The sequence below is a fragment of the Stegostoma tigrinum genome, chromosome 21, assembly GCF_030684315.1.
Source record: "Stegostoma tigrinum isolate sSteTig4 chromosome 21, sSteTig4.hap1, whole genome shotgun sequence".
NCBI classification, from domain to species: Eukaryota; Metazoa; Chordata; class Chondrichthyes; order Orectolobiformes; family Stegostomatidae; genus Stegostoma; species Stegostoma tigrinum.
The window spans coordinates 46,501,242-46,527,113 of NC_081374.1; the positions used below are offsets into that span (position 1 = coordinate 46,501,242).

The 25,872-nt window shown below is 41.9% G+C and overlaps 1 protein-coding gene across 3 annotated transcripts in view; it reads left to right on the forward strand.

Annotated features, from left to right (window-relative positions):
* LOC125462958 (cryptochrome-1) overlaps positions 1-25,872 on the forward strand; it is a 78,985-nt gene that overhangs the window by 42,825 nt on the left and 10,288 nt on the right. For 2 of the 3 annotated variants that reach the window (XM_048553502.2, XM_059653502.1), the window contains 4 exons: positions 335-486; positions 13,826-14,028; positions 16,785-16,868; positions 24,303-24,418. In XM_048553502.2, the coding sequence (XP_048409459.2) occupies positions 335-486; positions 13,826-14,028; positions 16,785-16,868; positions 24,303-24,418 (555 nt within the window). The remainder of the gene's footprint in view (positions 1-334; positions 487-13,825; positions 14,029-16,784; positions 16,869-24,302; positions 24,419-25,872) is intronic. The other variant, XM_059653501.1, reaches the window with a different exon arrangement.

The following is a 25,872-nucleotide window of genomic DNA, read 5'->3' on the forward strand; positions in this document are numbered from 1 at the left end:
AATCATGACACACTGATCAGAGTGCTGCAGTTGAGCCAGGATTGAGGTTGTTGTTGCCCAAGTTATATATTAAAGAAAAACTGAAAGAACTGCAGGCGCAGTGAAATGGGAACGAAAACAGAAGTTTTTGGAAAAGCTCAGCAGGTCTGGCAGCATCTGTGAAGAAAAGATCAGAGTTAACGTTTCGAGTCTGGTGACACTTCCTCAGAACTTTGGCTACGTGTTATTCTTTTTATTCTCAATTTTGTTGAACATTCAAAAAAAGTAGATTTCAAATATTCAGAACTACATCCCGACCCATTGTTTATCTCGGCGTTATTTTCTGTCGTTCCAGGTGTTTGAAGAGCTGCTTTTGGATGCTGACTGGAGTGTGAATGCTGGCAGTTGGATGTGGCTATCATGCAGCTCCTTCTTTCAACAGTTCTTTCACTGTTATTGTCCTGTTGGCTTTGGTCGCAGAACAGATCTCAATGGAGACTATGTCAGGTAAATGTCCACCTGCCTTTTTTTTAGTTTTGTTTGATACTTTAATGATGTGCATTATAGGTGGGTAACATTAAGCACATTAGAAATTTGTGGGTGCAGACTTTTCTTGGGAAATTTGCTTTTTTATCTGTGTTTTGAAAGGCATTTTGACTGTTCAGTGTCTGATGTTTGAGACACAAAAATGCAAGTTATCTTGAAGTCCTTGCTACTCGCGTTGGAAGTTCATTAACATCTATCAATTCCAAGGCAGCAGAAACATTTTAAATGGTTAGTGAAATTGTTGATAATAAATTGTTAATAAGTTTCAAAAAGTGGACACAATTCACAGATGTCAAAACTGTTTGTGAAGAGTAAATAAAATTATTCTGAAATAATTCATTCTTCTGTTACACAACTGTTTTATAACTATTCATCTCAAACCACTTTCCTTCTCACCCTTTCCACAAAACTATGTAGTGATGTGATGCTGCACTGAGTCACATCCTTTATTAGTTGGAGAGTGAAGAGTAACTCTGGGCGATGAGAGTGGCTAAGAAACATGTTAACTTAACTCATGCTCAGCTTTTGAATGCTAGTTTTGAATATGGCAATGGCAATGTGGTTCACGCTCTCCCTCATGGTCTATGGAATGTTGATAGGACTGACAAACCATTACTGAGTGCATGGTGGGTGTTGACAGGGGCAGTGGCACAATTTATTTAATTTTGATCTCTTGTATATCTCTTTACATGGTCCCATACAATGCCTATCCATCTAGACTTGGGAGAGTTCTGTAATTATAATATTAGAGTATAGAAAAGGCCCCTTGGCCTATCAAGTCTGTGCAGAACTATCTACACTAATTCCAATGTCCAGCACTTGGCACGTAGCCTTGAATGTTTTGACATTTCAAGTGCTCATCCTTATACTACTTAAAGATTGTGAGATTTCCGGCTCTGCTGTTTTCCCACCACCTTCTGGATAGAGCCAGAGTCGCACAGCACAGGAACAGACTGTTTGGTCCAACCAGGCCATGTTGATCATAATCCCAAACTAAATTAATCCCACTTGCCTGCTACTGTCCTATATTCAACTCATTCAAATTTGAGAGATATGATTTTCCTCACACAAAACCATGCTGATTATCCCTAATCAATTTTTGCCTCCAAATGCTTATAAATCCTTTCTTTTAGAACCACCTCCAGCAACTTACCCACAATCAAAGCCAGACTCTTAGGTCTGTAGTTCTCCAGATTCTTCTTATGACCCTTGTTAAACAAAGGCAGGACGTTAGCCAACCTCCAGTCATTGGGCACTCACCCATAGTTGTTGCTGATGCAAATATTTCAGCAAGGGGCCCTACAATTTCCTCCCTTACGTCCCACAGTATTCTGGAAAACACTAGGTCAGGTCCCAGAGACTTATCCACCTTGATATTCTCTAAGACCTCCAGCAATTCCTCTTTTGTATTGTGAATTGTTTTTAAAACATTGATATTTATTTCCCTGAGTTCTCTACCCTCCATTTCTTTCTCCACAGTAAAAACTGACATGAAATATTCATTTAGCATCTGTCCAATCTGCTCGGGTTCAACGCAAAAACCTCTTTGATCTTTAAGGGACCTTTCCCTCTCTATAGTTACCGTCTTATCCTTAGCCTTACCTGCCAATGCTGTCTCATATCCCCTGTTTGTTTTCCTGAGTTCCTAAGGATTCCCCTACACACTCTTGATATTGATTTGAGATTCTTTTGAACCTAGTTATCTGTATCTAATACAAGATTGTTTTATTCTTCACTAAACCTCAATATCTTTATTCATCCATTGTTCCTCAATCTTACTAGCCTTACCCTTTACTCTAACAAGAACATAATGCCTCTAAACTCTCGTCATCACACTTTTGAAAGCCTCCCACTTGTCGATGTTCACAGGTAAAATGACAGTCTATTCCAATCAATTTTTGTCTCCTACCATTAAAATGTGTCTTACTCCAATTAAAAATTTTTTAACTTTTATGGAAGGCTTATGCTTTTCTACAACCATTTTAAAACTAATAGAATTATGATTGCTAGACCCAAAGTGTTCCCCAACTTTCTCTTCATTCACTTGCTCTACCTTATCACATTTGTTGTTGTTGTTGTTGACATTTTTCCTTGAGTCCATGCAAAGCCTCCTGTCCTTTACCTTAAAATTATGCCCTCTCATTATTGACTATTCAACTAAGGGAGACAGATGCTTTGTATCCACTGTGTACATTTCCCTCAAATCTTGTACAACTCAATCAGGCCACCCCTCCATCTTCTCTGCTCTATAGAAAACAACCCAAACCTATCTAGTCTCTTTTTATCGCTGAAATTCTCCATCCCAGGCAACATCCTGGTTAATCTCTGCTACAAATCTTCCAGTAAAATCACATTGTTCTTTTAGTGACCAGAGCTGCGCACAGGACTCCAGTTGTGGCCTAACCAAAGTTTTGTACGTCTGTAGCATAACCTCCTTGCTTTCAGGAATGATGCCTCAACTGATAAAGACAAGTGTCCCATATCAGCACACAGGAGGCTGGAAGAACACAGTAAGCCAGGCAGCATCCGGAGGAAAGGCCCTGGAGAAGGGTAATACCCAAAACATTGACTGCTCCTTTCCTCCAGATGCTGCCTGGCCTGCTGTATTCTTCCAGTCTCCTGTTTGTCTACCTGGATTCCAGCATTTGAAGATTTTGTTTTGTCTGTAACCAAGTGTCCCATATGCCGCCTTAACTACCCTGTTAAACTGACGTGCTTTCAGGTGGCAGTATGTGGACAAGCATCCTAAGATCTCTGTTCCTCAGAACATCTTAGTATCCTGCCATTTATTGAGTGTACTTTATCCTATTATTTCTTGCAAAGTGCATCACCTCACACTGATCAGGGTTAATTTCTGTCTAGCACTGATCTACCCATCCCTTCCATATCTTCCTGTAACCCAAGACCACCTTCCTCACTACCACCTGGCCAATCTCTGTCACCTGCAAACACACTGATCATTGCCCCCATTGTATCACAGAATCTCTACAGTGCAGAAAGAGGCCATTCACCCCACTGAGCCTGCATTGACCCTCTGAAGAGGATCCTCCCTAGGCCAGGTCAGAAGAGAAGCTGAAAAAGTTAAAATAAGCTGAGGGTAGCAGAGAATAGATAGTCAGTGCTGAAAGCAAAACATGTAATGTGATAATTGGCTTGAGGGTGGCTGAAAATGGGTCGGCATCGCTTAAAACTATCGCATCATAACACTGTGGGAGTGGGTAAAAATCATGGAAGGATAGAATCAGGCTCTAAAGTTATTGAACTTGATGTTGAGTCCCAGAGACTGCAAGATGTCCAAGTGGAAAATTAGATGCTACTATTCAAGCTTCAGTGCAAGCTTGCTGGAAAACAGTAGCGGGCCTGTATCAGAAATATTGAAGGGGAACACGGTGATGCCTTGAAGTGGCAGGTGACTGGAAGTTCAGGGCCATTTTTATCAACAGAGCATAGGTGCTCTGCAAAGCAGTCACCTTGTCTGTGTTTCATCTCCCAATTTAAAGGGGATTACATTATGAACATTCAATATGGTCTACTGTATTTTCTGAAGTACAGTTAAATTGCTGCTTCACCTAGAAGGTATGTTTGGGGCCATGGATGGTGAGGAGGCAGGAAGTAAATGGGGAGGTATTACACATTAAGCGATTACTTGGATAGGTGCCTTGGACATATGAGATGTTGGGAATAGAGGAAGAGTATCCCAGAGGGAATCCTCCCTGAGGAATGTTGACAAGGGAGGAAGGGGGAGGGGAATATATCTAGTCTTGGCATACTGTGGGAGATGATGGAAATGATGGCTTACAATCTTTTGGATGCATAGGCTGGTGGAGTGGTAAGTGAGGCCCAAGGGGACCCTATCATATAGAAAGGGTGATGGTAGAAGCATGAGAGATGGACTGAACATGGCTAAGGACTCTCAACTCTGATAGTGGCTATCCTCATTTGAGGAGAAAGGTAGGCACTTCTCAGGCTTCCCTGTGGAAGGTGCCATCTTCAGAACAGATGCAATGGAAATGAAGAAAATGAAGAATGGGATGGAGTTCTAATAGGAAGCAGGATGTGAGGATTGGGTTAGGGCTAGGATTATAGTTGAGGTAACGGTGGGAGTAACTGGGTTTGTAATTTATTTCAGTGGCCAGCTGACACCAAGAAAATACACCAAGAGTAACATCACCAGAATGATACTGGGATTAAAAGGGTTCACTTAGGAACAGCAATTGGAAAAACTCAGTTTGTAGCTGTAATATATCCAATTAAATGAGAATTTGACTGAGATTTTCAGGATTTTGAAAAGAAATGTTAGGAGAAATAGTGAAGTTTTCTCCTGCTGGTGGCTGTGACTAGCCCAAGGGACATAAACCCAAGCCAAGTCGTTCATAAAAGAACTGAAAACAACAAGAGATAGAGATCACAGCACATCAGATAGCATCCATAGAGAGAGAGTAAGCTAATGTTTTTGGTCTAGCTGACGCTTCATCAGAACTGAACTGAAGTATGGAGGGGACAGCACTTATGCTATATTTGGGTGGGGGGGAATAGGGAGTGGGGGTGGTGGGTGTAGGGTGCTGGTGGAGAAAAGATGTTGATAGTTCAAATCAAGTGATCTTTTCTCCACCAGCACCTTACACCCATCACCCCACTCCCTGCTCATCACCACCCCACCCAAAAATAGCATAAATGCTGTCCCCTCCATACTTCCCTTCAGCTCTGAAGCATCATCTAGTTTCAAAATGTTAGCTTGCTCTCTCCACGGATGCTGTCTGACCCACTGTGATCTCCAGCATGCGGTGTTTTCTGTACCGATTTCAGCATCTGCAGTAATTTGTTCTTACATTCAGAAATGAAGATAGTTAATGTTCCTTTCTGCAAAGGGAGATCACCAACTATAGAACACATTTCCATAACAACATGCAGATGATCAGAAGTCTTTACATCTAAACTAGCCAAGCATTTTGGCAAATATGGCACTGTGGCAGGCAGATAGACTTTTGTATGCAGTTCAGTATGATTTCACTGAATAGTGAAACAGACTTGAAGGATTGAATGTCATGATCCTGACCCAATGTTCCTATTTTGCATTAAAGGCCCATTGCTCAATGGCTCCCATGATAGCTTGGTGAGTGAGTAAACACGTAATGCAGATTATACACAAGTCTAGATATGCTTCTTTTTCTGTTGCAAGAGGCTGATTTAGAGCAGGGTTGGGGGAAGAAGTGACAAAAATATTTGCTCCTAATTGCTGTCCAGTGACTCACAAAATATATGTGGCTATCACATTAAGCAATTACTTGGATAGGTGCCTTGGACATATGAGATGTTGGGAATAGAGGAAGAATAGGCTGACTCTCTAGACCATGGTCATAATAGTTTGTCAACATTATTCAGAATTGTAAATGAGAATTTGAGAATTGTTTGCAAAAAGAAATTAAAGAAGATTTTCAACTTCTAGTAATTAAGACAATCCATAAGTTACCAATGTAAGGGTAAAACCAACATTTATAGTGTATAAGCGGAGGTGCTAGTTGGTAGGCAACTCTTTTTCTTTCTGGTAATAATCAAGTTCTGTACTACTAGGCAACTAAGCAAAGAGTTCAAGGAGGTGATGACCTAGTGGTACTAATGCTAGACACTTATACAGATCCTGCAAGCCAGGTAATGTTTTGGGGACCTGGTTTCAAATCCTGCCACAGCAGATTGTGGAATATGAGTTCAAAAATATCTGGGATTAGGAGTCTAATGATGATTATGAAACCGTTGTCAATTGTCAGGAAAAACCCGTCGGAAACTGCCATCCTTACCTAGTCTGGCCTACACCTAGTTTCAGACTCAGCAATGTGGTTGACACTTAACTGCCCTCTGGAAATTAGCCTGACTGGTGCTGACCATATCCTGTGAATGAATAAAAGAAAATGGTGATTAACAGGACGCTAACCAATGTCAAAGTCACTATCTTGAAGAGAGAAAGTTTCCCATGATAACCTTGCAAATTTTACTATGTTACTGTTTTAATTCTCTGAATAGACCTCATTGTTCAAAAGCAAGAATCCCCATGTACCAATGTGCCTCATCTTGGACTGCATAGCTGCACATAGCTGACCTTCTGATCAAAAGATCATGGCAATTGTATGTAAATATTTTAAGCTTCTTTCAAAGGCTTTATTGAAGAAACTACATTATCTTGTTAACACTTCATTTCCTGGCTTGCAACTTCCCCAAAAACGGTATTCATTGTAAATTTAAGGCTAAATGATAGCCCAATTTTTTATTAAAACTTCACATCTGCTCCTTTAAGTCAAACAATCTGCAGTCATTCTTAGCCTAGCAGCTTTGCTCATGTTTTAATGTGAATGATACCAGTTCTAATCTAATCTTTAGCTTTCACTTTGTAAAGATTTGTAAGATGGAATATGGAAAGCAATTGTACAACATGGTAAATTTGTGGATTCCAATGTGGATCATACCATAAACCACTCATTTTTAATTAGTGTGATTTGACGACATTTGAATCTATTGCAAATTTCAATCTCAACTAGTTCTGACTGTTCACCTCTTCCTATTCTAGAAAATAATGAACTGTTTGATTTCATTCTCTGCAAAATCTGGATTTATTATGCAAACAATGGTTTTGCAAAGACATGGAGAAGATGTGGTTATGGATGGAGTTATACAAGGCTGATATTATTTCATTGTTGAAGTAATCTGAAGACTGCTTGCACAATTAGCACTGAAATAACAAATCAGCAATGCCCCTAACACAGCATCTTATTTTTTACCACACTTTGTTTTATATTTTCTAAATTGCTCTCTAATTATTTGTGTAATAGTTTTATAATATTTTTATTTATATAATATTTATTATAATTTTTCTTTCAGCATGAAGATAGGGCGTACTTCAGGGAGCGAAGAAATTCATTATCACGTCACCATGTCTACTGCCTTTTGTTTTAGTGCTTCTATGTCATCAGTTAAACTAGCACTGCAATTTAACTCACTTGCATAAAGTAATCAAGAATTAATACGGTGTATTTTCACATGACATCTACAATGGAGATTTTTGGAACTTGCATGGCATCAGTTGACCTTCCTCCACTGCAATTTAACTCACTTGCAGTGGAGGAAGGTCAACTGATGCCATGCAAGTTCCAAAAATCTCCATTGTAGATGTCATGTGAAAATACACCGTATTAATTCTTGATTACTTTATGCCCCAATGAAAATATCACTCATTTTACTGATAAATCATTGTATACAGTATGTCATCTCTTTTCATAGCATTTCCTAAAAAAATACTTGGAGAAATTATTAATATAAAACAATAAATAAGCAATTCTCAATTTCTCCCACATGTATATTGACTGTGTTCAAGATATCAAATCTGGAACAGCACCTGAGTTATAGAAAAAACATTGTGTCTGTGTTTAGGAAATACAACCCATTATGTCTCTGTTCGCAGCATCTAATCCGTCACGATACGTACCAGTGTACAACACAGGCCCCAATGATTTATGCCAGTGTTTGAACTCCACTAGAGTTTTTTTTATCCCAATCTGATCTGATCAATATCCTTTCACCCTCTGGTGACTGTACGTTCCCCCCAAATACATCATTGTTTGTTATTTACCCCAGCTGCACCTTCTAGTCACACATTTCATACTCTTACCACTCTGGATATCAAAGTTCCTTCCTGAGTAACTGACTTTTATGTGAGACCTCCAATTTTGGACTACTATTTCCACACCCATGAGACCATAAAATATCAGAGCAAATTAAGCTGTTTTGAATTTGCTCTGCATTTGACCATTATTGATATGTTTCTCAAACCATATTCTCCTGCCTTTTCCCTGTAGACCTTAACCCCCTAACTAACTCAGTCATAAATACATTCAATGACTTGGCCTATGCAGCCCTCTATGGCAATGAGTTCCACAGATTCACCATCCTCATCTCCGTTCTAAAGGGTAGTCACTTTGGGGTTGTTCCCTCAAGTCCTAGTCTCTCCTACCAGTGGAAACAACTTCTCCATGTCCTCTCTTTCCAGCCCTCGCAGTATTCCATAAGTTTCAGTAAGATCTCCTCTCATCCTTTTAAAATGTATCAAGTACAGGCCCATATTCCTATAACACTGACATGCCCATCATCCCCGGGATCATTCTGGACCCACTCCAAGGTTGACTTATCCTTCCTTAGACACAAGGCCCAAAGCTGTTCTCGGTATTCCAAACGCAGTCTGCCAGCGCCTTATTAAGTCCCAGTAGTACATTATTGCTTTTGTATTCTAGCCCTCTCAAAATGAATGCTAACACTGCACCCTTCCTCTGCCACAGTACATGCTCATGCATACACACAGAAATTTTGTTTTGACAGTGGTAATTGAATCCTATACGTCAACCTCTACAACACCACTGCCTTTTCAACAGCAGGAACTCTTTCCTGGTAAATATCTAATATCTCATCAATAAATAAATTTCTCAGCCATTACGAGAAATGTTTCAGGGCTATCTTGTAGCTTTTACCAGTGTTCTATATCCTTCTTCTGAGATGGAGACCAGAACGGTTGCTCCATGTTGCCTAACCAGCTTCAATGCTGGTTGAGCGTAACTTGTATGATTTTCAGTCCCTTTTATTTATTATTTGTTCATGGGATGTGGATATCACAGCCACACGAGCATTTATTCCACATTCCTGTTTGCATCAGAGAAGATAATGAGCTGTATCATTTTCAAAGTGAACCCGAGTACTTTGTTTACATTTTGTATGGCCTCATGAACCTGTGTCACTACCTTTTTGATTCCTTTTGCTTTGAATCAGTTCCTTTAGATTCCTATAGTATGGAAATTATTACCCATTTAGAAATGACATTCTCCAAATTATTTATGTTCTCTTTTTATTCTTCTATAAAGTGCAGCACCCTTTATCTATATAGTAATTTGTCTTTCAATTATTTACCCATGCTGCAAATTTATTATGTACCTTTGTTGGAAGGTCACTGGCATTTGTAATGCCATGTTCGGTAGGTGAATGGAATAGAGTTTGCCCTATTGCCTACAGGAGCAGGGTCAAGCCATCAGAAGAGGCTGGCAGATGTTGAGGCATATCACCTCACTTTTAATGGTGACAGTCAGGCCCTCACCTTTTTCCAATGCCTTTACCATCTCTCCCATGCTCCTTTTCCTGTTTCCCCACCATATTATCCCCACCAGACCAAAACTCTCCCATTATTTCCTGTACAGTCATGCAACCAGTATTCAGTATCCACTATGGGTACATTTCAGGATCCATTTGTCTGAAATGGACAAGAAAAAGAAAGCTTTCACTCAAACACACACCCTACTGAAAAAGAATAGTTATTATTCAAAAATTGTGAATCCCTGCTAGTGGTTAGTCTGTTGTAAATCATTTATTTCATTAAGCTCTTACAATTCTTTAATCTCAAGATTGACTAGATCAAAATGTCTTTAATATCAATGTGTTCAACCACTGAAGTTGTTCTAGATCTTTTGAAACTCAGCTGTACCTATTATGAATGCTTGTTTAAATAAGAAACTCTGGAAAATCTAAACAATAGAACTTTGAAAAATCAGAAATGTTTTTTCAAAGGTACAACAAATGCCCTGTCAGTCAAAACAGTCCAGGGATAGCTGATCCTATTGCACAGCAACATGGTGGCTCAGTGATCAGCGCTGCTGCCTCACAGCACCACTGAATCTGGTTTGATCCCAGCCTTTGGCGCCTGCCCGTGTGGAATTTGCACATTCTCTTCTTGTCTGTGTGAGTTTGCTCTAGTTTCCTCCCACAGTCCAAAGATGTGCACATTAGGTGGATTGGTCATGTTAAATTGCCCATAGTGTCCAGGGATGCATAGGTTATGTGGATTAGACATGAGAAATGTGGGGTTACAGGGATACAGTAGGTGGGTGAGTCTGGCTGCTCTTTGGACAGTTGGTGTGGACATGTTGGGGCCCAAATGGTCCGTTTCCATGCTATAGGGATTCTATGAAGACTTTTTTTTAATTTTGGACTCGAGGGCCCAAGTTTTGTGTTCTTTTTGCTTTGAATGCACTTTGTTTTAGCTTTTATGATTTACACTCTAACATGTTGAGACTTAAAGAAGTAATGGTTTTGAATGAATTCCAAAATGCAAATGAAAGAATTTCCAGAGAGGATGGCATTTTTGTTTTTGGTTTCTCACTTGAGATGGGTTTCCTCTGTCATCCACCTGTCTCTGAGAGGCTGTAAATCATGTCTGCCAACTGAAGGGTCCTGATTCCAGCAATATTGCAGAGGGGCTTAATCACACCACTCACCCCCATACCTGCAAAGGCAACTAAAGGAGTGGTAGCTGTGGGTGGATGATTATGACTGCACCTTTATCCCATGTAGGTGAAAATTATAGGGAATCGGGCAGAAATTCCAGAATCAGGTTCCACATATCACTTTAAAAAGTTTCCAATTCATCCAAACTTGGTGAAAATCCAGACCTAAATCATTCTTATGAATTCAGAATGACAGTGGTGCCAGCATGAATCCCTATTGTCCAGGACCTACCGATTCTTTTTTTTCCATCCAAATAAATATCCATAACACCTAACCCTTCTCTTCTGCTTTGTAACCAGCTTGCTATCCTTTCTTTTATCATAACTCTGACCTCACATGCTGTGACCTTGATTATGCATCTACTATGTGCCACCTTCATCAGAGAATTTAACAAATTTGATCAAACATGATCTTCCCCTCTGAAATCTGACTGCTCTTTGTTGTATTTTCATTGCGGTGTTATTCTATAACTTCTTTGAGTAAAGATTCTTTATCTTTCTACCGGCCTATAAGCTAATTAATCACATGGTCTGTGATATCTGTATCTTTGTGCTTTAGAACAGTATGGCCATTTTTTTTCTTCATTATCCAATGATGTGTCCATTTATTTTATCCCTCTGGTTCAGAAGAATCTGACCATTATGTTCGTACTTCATTCTTATTTTAAAAGAAATGTGTCATTAATTCCATGAAACTCAACTTTCTAATGCTTTAACATAGGTATAACGTGCAACTCATATTTTAGAAAAAAAGTACATTTTTGTCATCAACCATAAGGAAGACACGTGCACTAAATCCACCCTTTTAAAATGTTCAAGTGCATTTAAGCCAATTAGAAAAGTACTTCATAAATGCATCAGAATTTTCAATTCCAAAAACACCAAAACCAAGCAATTAAAGAAACATAAGGAACTGACATCAACTGTTCTATTTTTGAAGGTGTTATTTTCAAAATGGTTATCGTATATACCGTAAAAATATTCCCACCAGTCTTGAAGAACCTGCTAGAGCTATGATTAGCACCTTTTCAGCAGCAGAAATTGGTGGGGGGGAGCCCCCTCCAGAATTTAGCTGTCTTCAAACTGTATTTTTGGATAATCTTTATTTCAGATCACTTTCATCAGTGGAAGAGCGTAAGTTCAGTAATGGCCAACTAAATTTCACAGTTCTTTATGCTAGCATCAAGATAGTCATGTGTTTAGTCTGCACTGGCAAATTGAAGCTTCCAAAGGCAAATCTGTTTAGAATGGATTAAAACATTTGGGAGGGAAAATCAGCATGGTATAAGTGTAAGAGTGAAAACTTCAGGAGGCCTGGTAGTTGGGACTTGCAGGTTTGTCCATTTTACAGGCTTCTGCTTAACTGCAAGTGAAGTTTGCTGAGGAACTGGCTCATCTGTCGGAGAGGGCCGGAAGGCAAATTTCAAATTATGCATTGGTGACTCTGACCGACCTGGTGTGCATGTATACACAACTGCCTGGTTCAATGCAGGAAGCATGGAGATAGTCTTAAATGAACTTGTTTTTTTGCCAACTGTGGCAGATTTTGTCAAATTAGGTGTAGTACCTTTTAATTGGCTATTTGGTCAGTTCTATGTGCAGTGAGCTGCTGTCCCTCTGATGTTCTGCTTCGTCTGTTCAGCAGGACTTTGATAGACCCTAAAATAGCTGCCATCTGCCTTTGACAGTCGTCTTCTGCCTCTGGTAATGCCTAGCGCCACTAAATTGGGTACTTGGCTGGCTTCCAGAGAAATAGAGTCACTTACATTTGAAAATACCATGGATGATGGCAAGGTAGTGTGCGATCAGGTCATAGAAACTTTCTGGATCCCTAAAACCAACTCAAGGATCAGACCCAAGGTGTCCATATGCTGCTGCCTGTCTCAGTCCCATTTTTCATATTATTTTCAAACCTGTTTAGTCACCATAATCCCAGAGGACCACTGCTGCTCTCTCATCAGAGATAGATGGTTGATTGTGATTTTACCTGAGGTCACTATGCCTTAGATGAGAGGCGCAGTAGAGTAGGAAAGTCCTTCATAGTAGGACTTTCAATTCCCAGCATGGGAATTGAACCCACCTGTTGGTGTCATTCGGCTGGACAGCTGGATTGCAATGCAAAATGAGCTAACCAAACTCAATTAGGTAACTTAATAGTCATCAGGAGAAGAAATCCTCATCAAATTCTACAATACTAAGATCAATGTTCGTACGGTACACAACTATTGCACTGGCTGAATTCCACTAACTTGGGACAGACTGGAAATTGTACTGGAGATCCATTTGGACAGTATGGAGTAGACTGACATCAGAAGTTTTTTTTTCGAAGTTATCATTTATTTGCATATGAAGAGTTCTTGACACTGCTCCAGCTCCCTCAGAGCCAGCTCTCAGAATGTACAGACTTCGGACACTCCTCATTTGTCAGTGAGGGTTCCCTGATTGTGGCTGTTAATCTAGCCCAACCAGGGAACTGATATTCCGTGAGGTTCACCTGGCTGACCTCTTCACAATCACTACACCCACATTATAACATGTTAGAAAAATTTAACTTAATTGACTGCAAGGCAGTTTGGAACATCCTGAATTTGTGAAAGAGGCTACACTATATAAACCCAAGTTATATATTTCTTCCTGCAATTCTCTATTGAAAGAGCAGAATTTTATATTGTCTAGGTTCTACCCAATAGTGTGATAAAGGTTCATAGTTTGCCGTGTGGGGTAACTATGGTTCTAAACTGCTGCATTCTGACACTCTGGATCTACATTACAGCACATCTTTGGACGTCCAGATCTTGAAGGGGACCTGAGGCTAAAGATGTTGGTATATTATCATGTAAAATGTGTTTGATGTATAGGTTGAGGAGGGAAGGAGAATGGGAGAGACATGGTTAAATCTATAGCACAAATGAAGTACAGATCAGTTGTTATTGGAATGACTTTGAATAACTTTGCTCAACATTAGTATTTACAAAAGACTCTGTTTGCAGACGGTACTTGCCAGTTCTTAAAGGATTTCCTGCAAAGTATATCTATGATCCATGGAATGCGCCCAACTCAGTTCAAGTTGCAGCAAAATGCATCATTGGCATCCACTATCCAAAGCCCATGGTGATACATGCAGAGGCCAGTCGCCTTAACATCGAGAGAATGAAACAGATCTATCAGCAGCTATCACGCTACAGAGGACTTGGTGAGAAGCCTATTCTCTTGTTTCTCAGGGAAACGTAAACCAAATGTTTGTTTAATTCAAACCACTACACATCTGCCCTATTTTGAAATCCTGCTAGTAACACCCCTTTCATGAATTTCTTTCTCTTCAAGGACCCTCCACTTTTAAACAAAATTTGACATCAGAGTGTAGCAAATACAGTATGTCAGGAGTACTGGGGGTTGGTTAGGTCAGTTAGCTGATCTGCTGGTCTGCAATGCAGATTGACACCAACTGCGGATTCCCTGCACCAGCTGAGGTTATCATGAAGTTTCTGCCTCCTCAACCATGCCCCTGACCTGAGGCTTGGAGACTCTCTCAGTAAACTCACACTAGTTGTCTCTGTCCAATGAGCCTTATGCCTTATGATGCTTAAACAGGAATTTCTGGAGAAACTTAGCAGCATCTGTGGAGAGAAAGCAGAATGGCCCTTCTTCAAAACTGACCTGATGTTTTTGTTTCAGATTTCCAGCATCTGCAATTTTGTATTTTTTTAAGTAGCCCTGATCATCTAATAATTTGTCAACTTTAATTTTCACCCACAACACTGATCTTTTTTTAAAAAAAGTGAATAAATCCCCTATAACTGTACTCAAAGTACCCCTCCTCAGTCTTTTAATTTCCAACATAAGGCAACAATAAACAATATAACATTGTTTTCTATAACAAAATACATACGTTGAAGTTCAGCTGCAGTAGTTCTAAAACTCTGATGGACTTACGACAATATACTTTACTTTGACAAGCAAATCTTAGTGCATGTATCCTGAGTGCTAATGCTTCCTGAGCGGATAGGCTACTCAGGCCTGCTTAGCTATCTCCAAGAAAGTGTAGCCTTCCCACAAAACCACTGGTATGGGGTGTTCAAGTCTAATGCCCAGAGACAGCTATCTCTTCATAGTTGCCCAAAAAATGCTAATTAATCTCCCCAACCACTGAATAAGGGTACTAATCATTAGAACCTTTAAAGAAATATGTGTAATTACAGATGTTCTATTATATATAATCCTTCTCTTCCCCCCCCCCCCAATCTGTAGATGGGAACAGGTTTTTTTTGCAGAGAGGATATGGTAACATTGTTAGTGGACTGGTAATCCAGATGCCCAGGCTAGTGGAATTTAGAATCAATTAGTTTTTTTAAGAAGATAGTAATGACAACTTCAAAACCATTTGTCAACATATGGCTTTTTCGAACAATTGATGTCTTTTCATTTTAAGGAAGGAAATCTGCTATCTTTATCCAGCCTGGCCTACATGAGAGTTCAAATCCAAAGCAATGTGGTTGACTCAACTCTGTCTGAAGTGGCCTAAGAAACCACTCAGTTCAAGGGCAGTTAGGGATGGATAATAAATTCTGGCCTTACCAGTGTTGTTCATGTCTTATGAGAGGAAAGCATTTTTAAAAATTAAGGGGCCTTTGCCCAGGTGCAGCACAAAAGGCTGCTATGTAAGATAAAGGTGCATGGCATTGCTGTCAATGTATTAGCATGGATAGAGGATTGGCTAACCAACAGGAAGCACAGGGTGGGATAGATGAGTGCTTTTCTTTTGTTACTCAGTGAGTAGTGGTGTGCTTCAGGGGTCAATGTTGGGACCACAATTGTTTTCAGTTTACATAGATGACTTGGACTTGAGGACCACATGTAGTATGTCAAAGTTTGCAGATGACTCTAAGCTGAGTAGTAAAGCAAAGTGTGCAGAGGACTCTGAAAGTTTGTAGAGGGATATAGATAGTTTAAGTGAGTGGACAAAGGTCTGGCAGATGGAGTACAGCATTGATAAATGTCAAGTCATCCGTTTTGGTAGGAATAACAGTAAAAAGAGCTATTACTTGAACGGTAAAATATTGCAGCCTGCTGCTATGCATAGGGACCTGGGTGTCAGTGCATGAATCACAGAAGGTCAGTTTGTAGGTGCAATAGGTATTTAAGAAGGAAAATAGAATTTTGTCATTCAGTGCAAGAGGGATTGAGTTTAAAAGTAAGGAGGTCATGTTACAGCTGTATTGGGGGCTGGTGAGGCCACGCTTGAAGTACTGTGTGCAGTGTTGGCCTACTTACTTGAGAAAAGATGTACTGGCACTGGAGGAGGTATAGAGGAGATTCGCTAGGTTGATTTCAGAGTGGAGAGGATTAGTTTATGAGGACCATCTGAGTAGACTGGGATTATATTCATTGGAATTTAGTAGAATGAGGGGGAATCTTATAAAAACATAGAAAATTATGAAGGGAATAGATAAAATGGAAGGCAAGGAGGATGTTTCCACTAGTGGGTGAAACTAGAAGAAGGGCATAGCCTCAAAATTAGGGGGATCAGATTTAGGACTAAATTGAGGAGGGAACGTCTTCACCCAAAGAGTTGTGAATGTGTAGAATTCCCTGCTCCAGTTAAGTAGTTGAGGCTTCCTCATTAAATGTATTTAAAGCTAGGATAGATCATTTTTGAACAGTAAAGGAATTCAGAGTTATGGTAAGAGGTTGGGTAAGTGGAGCTGAGGCCGTGAATAGATCGGCCTTGATCTTACTGAACAGCAGAGCAGGTTCAATGGGCCAGATGGTTTATTCCTGCTCCTGGTTCTTATGTTCTTAATGTTGAAATAAAATGGTTTATTCATGGATACTTTTGAAGTAATGGTATAAAATATTGAAGAGGCAGTGATTTTGTTCTGTCTTTTCCTATGGAATTATTTTTCTACATCAAAGGTACCATACGTATACAAATTTCTGTTATTGTGATAGGTCTACTTGCCTCAGTGCCTTCAAACCAAAATGGAAGTGGAGGAACCATGTACTCTCTAGGAGATCAAATAACTGAGAATAATGGTGAGTCTGGAGTTTTCTATGTCAAACCACTCATCAAGTCCTATTATAAAACATGCTTGAAGAGTCGTCATCTCTCATGATATCCAATATAGTAGAACCCTTTTCCCTTTTTACAAGCTCATAGGACAATTAGTAGTATATGCAGTGTCCTTTGGCTTCCTAGGATCTAAAACAAGAACCAAATGCTAGTCCTTCAAATTGTCTTCTTGGGACATGACTTTAATATACAATGCCATCTTTCATGAGCTTTTGATTTAATTTGAATCTGACCTGATAACACTCGAAGAATGGTATGGATTCAAAGATAAATAATCCAATTAAAACAAACTAAATGCAAAACAGCAACTGGACAAGTAATCATATTATACCATCATGTTATAAAACAAACTTGTGAAAGTAACAAGTGGATTTAACTTGTGCTTTCGCGCCTGCATGATAACTTTTCACTTTGACATTCTCTTGGATTCTCCAGCATCTGCAGTTCCCATTATCACTGAATAGTGAGCAGTGTTTATTTCTTTATGGTGGCCAGTAGATGTCAGCACAACACATCCTATTATTAGGTCAAGTCGCCCAGTCTGACCAGCCTTCTGTCTCATCATTAGGGAGAGATGACTGGTGGTGATTTAGCCTGAGGGCCACCGTACCCCAGAAGAGGTTGAGAAGGAGAATCATTCATGGTAACCTCATTAAGTACAGGGATTGAACCCATGCTGCTGGCATCATACTGCTTCATGCACTAACCAGCCAGGCAATTGAGCTAAACCAAACCCAACATGCTATCGTACACATAGAATGATTCTGAGGGTGAAAAATCTTCAAAAGTTTGGATTCTCTGAATGGACACGGAGATAGATAGGTAATAAGTCTGCCATGAGAGTGAGTAGAGCTGTAGAATAAATGTTACCCATCACCAGTGGATGGAGTATAGGGTCTCGAACCGTCATGTGTGGTGTTCTTCTAGACATGGAAAACAGACACCTAATACATTGTGATCAGAGATAATGGGAACTGCAGATGCTGGAAAATCCAAGATAACAAAGTGTGGAGCTGTATGAACATAGCAGGCCACGCAGCATCTCAGGAGCACAAAAGCTGACGTTTCAGGCCGAGATCATTCATCAGAAAAGGGGGATGGGGAGAGGGTTCTGAAATAAATAGGGAGAGAGGGGGAGGCGGACTGAAGATGGATAGAGAAGATAGGTGGAGAGGAGAGTATGGCTGGGGAGGTAGGGAGGGGATAGGTCAGTCTGGGGAGGATGGACAGGTCAAGGGGACGGGATGAAGTTAGTAGGTAGGAAATGGAGGTGCGGCTTGAGGTGGGATGAGGGGATGTGTGAGAGGAAGAACAGATTAGGCAGGCTGGGATGAGCTGGGCTGGTTTTGGGTTGCAGTGGGGGAAGGGGAGATTTTGAAGCTGGTGAAATCCACATTGATACCATGGGCTGCAGGGTTCCCAAGTGAGCTGCTGTTCCTGCAACCTTTGGGTGGCATCATTATGGCACTGCAGGAGGCACAGGATGGAAATGTCGTCTAAGGAATGGGAGAGAGAATTGAAATGGTTCGCGACTGAGAGGTGCAGTTGTTTACTGTGAACCGAGCATAGGTGTTCTGCAAGGCGGTCCCCAAGCCTCCACTTGGTTTCCCCAATGTAGAGGAAGCCACACCGTGTACAGTGGATGCAGTATACCACATTGGCAGGGGTGGGGTGGTACGTGAGGACTAGGGGGATTCTCTTGGGGCGGTTATTGCGAGGGCAGGGTGTGAGGAATGAGGTGCAGGCAATGCGGGAGACACAGTTGAGGGCGTTCTCAACCACTGTGGGGGGGGGGCTGCGGGGGAAGCGGGGAGTTGCGGCCCTTGAAGAACAAGGACATCTGGGATGTGCAGGAGTGGAATACCTCATCCTGGGAGCAGATGCAGTGGAGGTGAAGGAATTGGGAATAGGGGATGGAATTTTTGCAGGAAGGTTGGTGGGAGGAGGTGTATTCCAGGTAGCTGTGGGAGTTGGTGGGCTTGAAATGGACATCGGTTTGTAGGTGGTTGCCTGAGATGGAGACAAAGGTCCAGGAAGGTAAGGGATGTGTGGGAGATGGTCCGGGTGAACTTGAGGTTGGGGTGGAAAGTGTTGGTGAAATGGATGAACTGTTAGAGCTCCTCTTGGGAGCATGAGGTGGCGCCGATACAGTCATCAATATAATGGAGGAAGAGGTGGGGTTTGGGGCCAGTGTAGGTGCGAAAGAGGGATTGTTCCACGTAACCTACAAAGAGGCAGGCATAGCTTGGGCCCATGCAGGTACCCATGGCCATCCCCTTAGTCTGTAGGAAGTGGGAGGAATCGAAAGAGAAGTTGAGGGTGAGGACGAGTTTGGCTCGGCGGATAAGGGTGTCGGTGGAGGGGGACTGGTCGGGTCTGTGGGACAGGAAGAAGTGGAGGGCCTTAAGGCCATCTGCATGGGGGATGCAGGTGTATAGGGACTGGACGTCCATGGTGAAAATGAGGTGTTGGGCACTGGGGAATTGGAAGTTCTGGAGGAAGTGGAGGGTGTGGGTGGTGTCACAGACGTAGGTAGGGAGTTCCTGGACCAAGGGGGAGAAAATGGTGTCCAAATAGGTGGAGATGAGTTTGGTGCAGCAGGAGCAGGTGGAGACAATAGATCGACCAGGGCTGCATCCCAAAACCAGCCCAGCTCGTCCCACCCTGCCTAACCTGTTCTTCCTCTCTCCTATCCCCTCCCACCTCAAGCCGCACCTCCATCTCCTACCTACTAACCTCATCCCACCTCCTTGACCTGTCCGTCTTCCCTGGACTGACCTATCCCCTCTCCACCTCCCCACCTATACTCTCCTCTCCACCTATCTTCTTTTCTCTCCATCTTCGGTCCGCCTCCCCCTCTCTCCCTATTTATTCCAGAACCCTCACCCCATCCCCCTCTCTGATGAAGGGTCTAGGCCCGAAACGTCAGCTTTTTTGCTTCTGAGATGCTGTTGGCCTGCTGCGTTCATCCAGCTTCACACTTTGTTACCTAGTACATTGTGCCTTACAAGGAAAGTTTGACGTGTTAAAGCCACAAACAAGAACAAGCACTGAGTGGATAAACTGTGGCAGGTGGAGTTCAATTTGGGGAAATATTAAATCAATCACTTTGGATCTAGGAAAAACAAATTGGATTATTTTCTGAAAGGTGAGACCTGGAACTATAAGTGAATAAGGTGATTTTGATATCCCAGTACACACATCTTTAGAAGTTAGCTTACAGGCACAAAAAGAAATTAAGAAAGCTAATGGAATGTTATCCTTAATCTCAAACTGAAATATAAAACGTAAAAAGGTATGCTTTAGTCGTACATTAATCAGAGACTGGTCTATCATATTCAGTGCAGTTTTGGGGTTTGACACTCCAAATCACTAAATGCATAAATTGAGTATATCACTTTTCTTACAGAAAATTAATGGTTGATTTAATGGAGGTATTTATCTGGAGGCGTAAAAATCAAGTTGTTGTGCACCTTTTACAAACAAAATGGATATTTTAGATGGTAGGCTTGCACTCCAGTCCCATCCAGTACCAAAGGAATATTGGCATTATTTTAGAGAAGAGCAGGGAGTTATCTATTGTGTCCTGGCCAATATTTATCTCTGTTAAAATCACCAAGGCAGAAATTATTAAGTTATTATCAACATGCCAGGATTGTCTGCTGTATATTTCTATAGCATGATGGCACAGTGGTTAGCATTTGTACCTCATAATGTTAGGGATGTTGGGTTCAATCCCACTCTCAGGCACCTATCTGTGTGGTGCTTCAGTTTCCTCCCCCAGTCCTGGGATGTGTAGGCCAGGTGGATTAGCTATAGTGAATGTGGGTTATGGTGGGACACTGTCCGGAGGATTGGTACAGACTCGATGGACTAGAGAGCCATTACCTGTACTGTAGAGCTTCTATAATTACACTTCATTGAAGGTAGTACACTTTAAGAAGCCTTGATATTAGTAAATGAAAGTTCTTTAATTTATTACATTTCCTGTCTGCTAGTCTTCCCTCATTGAAACCATGCTATGCATAAAACCACCCTTGCCTGATAGACTAACCTACATTTTGCCTCCAGAGACTGACCATACCACTTGATATTGTAGCAGTCTAATTTCAGCACTCTTGAATCTTAATGGTGTCCACGCAAACAATGGTAACCACTTTAAGAATAAGATAGGAAGTGATATAATGTTTGCTGTTATGATTAGCTTGCATACTGTTCACAGACTGTGTTCTGCTCCATTCTATTGGACACATTCTGACCATGCAGGGGATGCCCTCATTAAATTTTGAATTTAAGGTTTGATAAGACTGATCAGATTGCCACTATAGCTTAATACGTGTCAAAGGGAAATAGACAATCAAAGAATCACCCAGGTCCATTTCCAATTGTCAGAAGTTTATTTTACTCCAGTGGAGACCAAACTGCTGGGAAGTCCAGACAACTTCTTCATTGAATAAAGGAAAGCGTATACTTTTTATATGCTTTCTTTTTGCCCATTTTAGCTGGCACTAACCAGTCATTTATCGATTCAGTTACATACACTTCCAACCAGGTTCTTCATGCGACTGTGTAATCAGTTCATTGGTGGCTTTAAGTCATCCTACGATCTCATGATGTTCACCCACTCCCTTCAGTTATCCTTGGGCTTTCATAACATATCTTATTTCAACTGCATTCTCCTGCTGGTAAGAGGTGGCCTCTTCCAGTTGCCCTACGCTGCTATACCTCCCCCATCACCCCCATCCCAGGCCCTAAGAAGACCTTCCACATCAAACAAATGTTCACCTGCACATCTGCTAATGTGGTGTAGTGTATCTGCTGTTCCTGTTGTGGCCTCCTCTACATCGGGGAAACTATGCAGAGGCTTGGGGATCGCTTTGTGGAACACCTGCACTCAGTTCGCAACAAACAACTGCACCTCCCAGTCGCGAACCATTTCCACTCCCCCTCCCACTCCTTGGATGACACATCCATCCTCTGCCTCCTGCATTGCCACAATGACGCCACCCGAAAGCTGCAGGAACAGCATCTCATATTTCGCTTGGGAACCCTGCAGCCCAAGGGTATCAATGTGGATTTCACAAGCTTCAAAATCTCCCCTCACCCAACTACATCCCAAAACCAGCCCAGCTAGTCCCGGCCTCCCTAACCGTCCCACCCCCATCTCCTACCCACCAACCTCATCTGGCCTGCTTGACCTGTCCATCCTCTGTGGACTGACCTATCCCCTCCTTAACTCCCCACCTACATTCATCTTCACTAGCTCCAACCCCACCCCTTTGACCTGTCTGTCTCCTCTCCACCTATCCCTATTTATTTCAGAATCCCCTTCCCCTCCCCCATTTCTGAAGAAGGATTTTGACCTGAAACGTCAGCTCCTCTGCTGTTTGGCCTGCTGTTTTTATCCAGATCTACACCGTGTTATCTTAAATCCTGTAATGCCTTTATACTTCAAACTCCATTTTGATATCTGGCTTTTGGCTGTACTTTATCATACAATACACTGTTACTACAAGTAGTTTAAACAGTACATTACAGTCCTGTACATAGCTTATACAATACAGTATATCACTAGAAGTAGCTGATTCTGCTCGGGTAGCCATGACAGTGGGAAGCTTTGTTTCACGTCCATTGGTGGACCTATTGACTGCATTAGCCTCAGAAGGACAAAATGGTTAAGTCAGATTTTACTGATATTCTTTCATAATGGCTCCTTTTAGCCTTCAAACAATCTCGGGCATATCCTGAGATAATGGGAACTGCAGATGCTGGAGAATCCAAGATAATAAATTGTGAAGCCAGATGAACACAGCAGGCCAAGCAGCATCTCAGGAGCACAAAAGCTGACGTTTTGGGCCTAGACCCTTCATCAGAGAGGGGGATGGGGTGAGGGTTCTGGAATAAATAGGGAGAGAGGGGGAGGCGGATCGAAGATGGAGAGAAAAGAAGATAGGTGGAGAGGAGAGTATAGGTGGGGAGGTAGGGAGGGGATAGGTCAGTCCAGGGAAGACGGACAGGTCAAGGAGGTGGCATGAGGTTAGTAGGTAGGAAATGGAGGTGTGGCTTGGGGTGGGAGGAAGGGATGGGTGAGAGGAAGAACAGGTTAGGGAGGCAGAGACAAGCTGTGCTGGTTTTGGGATGCAATGGGGGGAGGGGAAGAGCTGGGCTGGTTGTGTGATGCAGTGGGGGGAGGGGACGAGTTGGGCTGATTTTGGGATGCGGTGGGAGAAGGTGAGATTTTGAAGCTGGTGAAGCCCACATTGATTCCATTGGGCTGCAGGGTTCTCAAGCAGAATATGAGTTGCTGTTCCTGCAACCTTCGGGTGGCATCATTGTGGCACTGCAGGCGGCCCGTGATGGACATGTCATCTAAAGAATGGGAGGGGGAGTTGAAATGGTTCGCGACTGGGAGGTGCAGTTGTTTATTGCGAACCGAGCAGAGGTGTTCTGCAAAGCGGTCCCCAAGCCTCCGCTTGGTTTCCCCAATGTAGAGGAAGCCACACTGGGTACAACGGATACAGTATACCACATTGACAGATGTGCAGGTGAACCTCTGCTTAATATGGAAAGTCATATTGGGGCCTGGGATGGGAGTGAGGGAGGAGGTGTGGGGGCAAGTGTACCACTTCCTGTGGTTGCAGGGGAAGGTGTTGGGTGTGGTGGGGTTGGAGGACAGTGTGGAGCAAACAAGGGAGTCACGGAGAGAGTGGTCTTTAGCTGACATGTCCATCATGGGCCTCCTGCAGTGCCACAATGATGCCACCCGAAGGTTGCAGGAACAGCAACTCATATTCCGCTTGGGAGCCCTGCAGCCCAATGGAATCAATGTGGGCTTCACCAGCTTCAAAATCTCCCCTTCCCTCACTGCATCCCAAAATCAGCCCAGTTCGTCCCCTCCCCCCACTGCATCACACAACCAGCCCAGCCTGTCTCTGCCTCCCTAACCTGTTCTTCCTCTCGCCCATCCCTTCCTCCCACCCCAAGCCGCACCTCCATCTACCTACTAACCTCATGCCACCTCCTTGACCTGTCCGTCTTCCCTGGACTGACCTATCCCCTCCCCACATATACTTTTGTGCTCCTGAGATGCTGCTTGGCCTGCTGTGTTCATCCAGCTTCACACTTCATTATCAGGCATATCCTGCCCCGTTCCTTCCTCTGCATACCTATTCAACTTCCCTTGGACATTGGGGATTATTTTTGTAGGTCTGTCCAAACAGTCAGTTGTATGCACAGAAACAAGACAATTGCAATGAGGCAGATGAGAGAGAGAATGGGGACAGCTATATTTAAATAACACCTGGCTGTTACAACTATTTGGGCATTGCCTTGAGTCCATGAATTTTGTGTTCACATCTTTATTGTTAATGTAGTGCTGTTCTCACTTACTTAATCAGGCATTGTTCAAAGCCACACCAATGGAGCAATGGTGGGTAAACGCGAATTGGAACATGATACAGCTTCTGGTGATGACATGGAATCTTTAGCGCAAAAAATCCAACGACAGTCTGATGCAAGTATTACGCTTGGCAAAACACATTCATTTTGCTATTCTAGATTTGTTTTCATTTTCTTTTCCAAGCTTTTCTAAGCTTAACAATGTAGCTACCTAAAATTTCAAAATTGTGCTGATTCACTTCTCCGGGCCTATGGTTTTTTTTACTGCAAATGATTTCTACCTCCCCTTACTTGCCCGTGGTTTGTCATGCAACGGTTTGACCTGAGAATCATCATAAATTCTGTGTATACTGAATGCAGAGATCCTTTCCAGACCGTGGGCAGGTGATCATCCTCCTGAGAGAGGGTCTATTATAAAGAAGTAAACCTGTGAATGTGTCCAAAATGAACCCAGTAGTTTATAGTGAAAATTATATCTATTTCACAATAATCCTGGCATCAAAGGAAATACCATGTTACTTTAACCCCATTAGCAGGCTAAGTTCATCATGCAGACTAGCAAAATCCCTGAAACTAGTTGATCCTCATCTTAGAATGGGAGCCATTCTGTTTGTTTTTCCATCAAATTTCTGCAGGCTTGGTAGGTTACAGGAAGCGTCTCAATTCTGGTTCCCTTTGGCAGCTGAATCTAAATCAGATTGCTACTGCCTCCTTCGTTTTGTAGCCTCTGGCAACTGTCCCCTTCTGAGTTCAAATGAATTCAACCTTAACAATATCACATGTAAATGCCACTATACCACATTAAGAAATGTAATTGCCTTATACTGAGACAGTAGTCTGAATCTTTGAGTTGTGATAGTCGATCCCTTTAAGATGTGGGAGGCAGGCCCTGATTTCAGAGTATCAGGCCCCATCATGAGGTATCCAATTTTCAGTTGTGCCTTTTAACAAACAAACAAACAAATATCCGCCACTCCTGCTCTAGCTTTCTGCATCTTGGAAAGAGGCATCTCCAATTCCTTAGTCATATTCATGGAGCCAGGCCAGCTTTTTAAACAGTCGGGGTTCACAGCATCTCAGAGGTGCCTTAAGCTATGTAAAAACCAAAAGAACTGCACATGCTGTAAATCAGGAACAAAAATAAAGTTGCTGGAAAAGCTCAGCAGGTCCGGCAGCATCTGTGGAGGAGAAAAACAGTTAAGGTTTCGGGTCCAGTTTTCTCTGTTTTTGAGTCTTTATTCATGTTTGGCATGAGGGAATGATTTGAGTGATAAGTTCTAAAGGTCCTCCCCAAGCCAAGTTATAGCACATTATGCCCACTTGTTCTGTACAGCATTTAATGAGTCAATAAACAATGTAGTCACAAAAGAGATACATGCTTTATCTAAAATAAGTCAGTAATCCATCTATAACTTTCCTTTGTTTCATAAAACAGAAAGGTCTTTTTATTACAAGACAATAAAAATGCCAATCATGCAAACCATTTAAAGTATTGGTATCAGAAACTACAAGTTCTCAAAACCTCTTAATCTTGTGTGCATAAATATTGTACAATTAATGACAAGACCA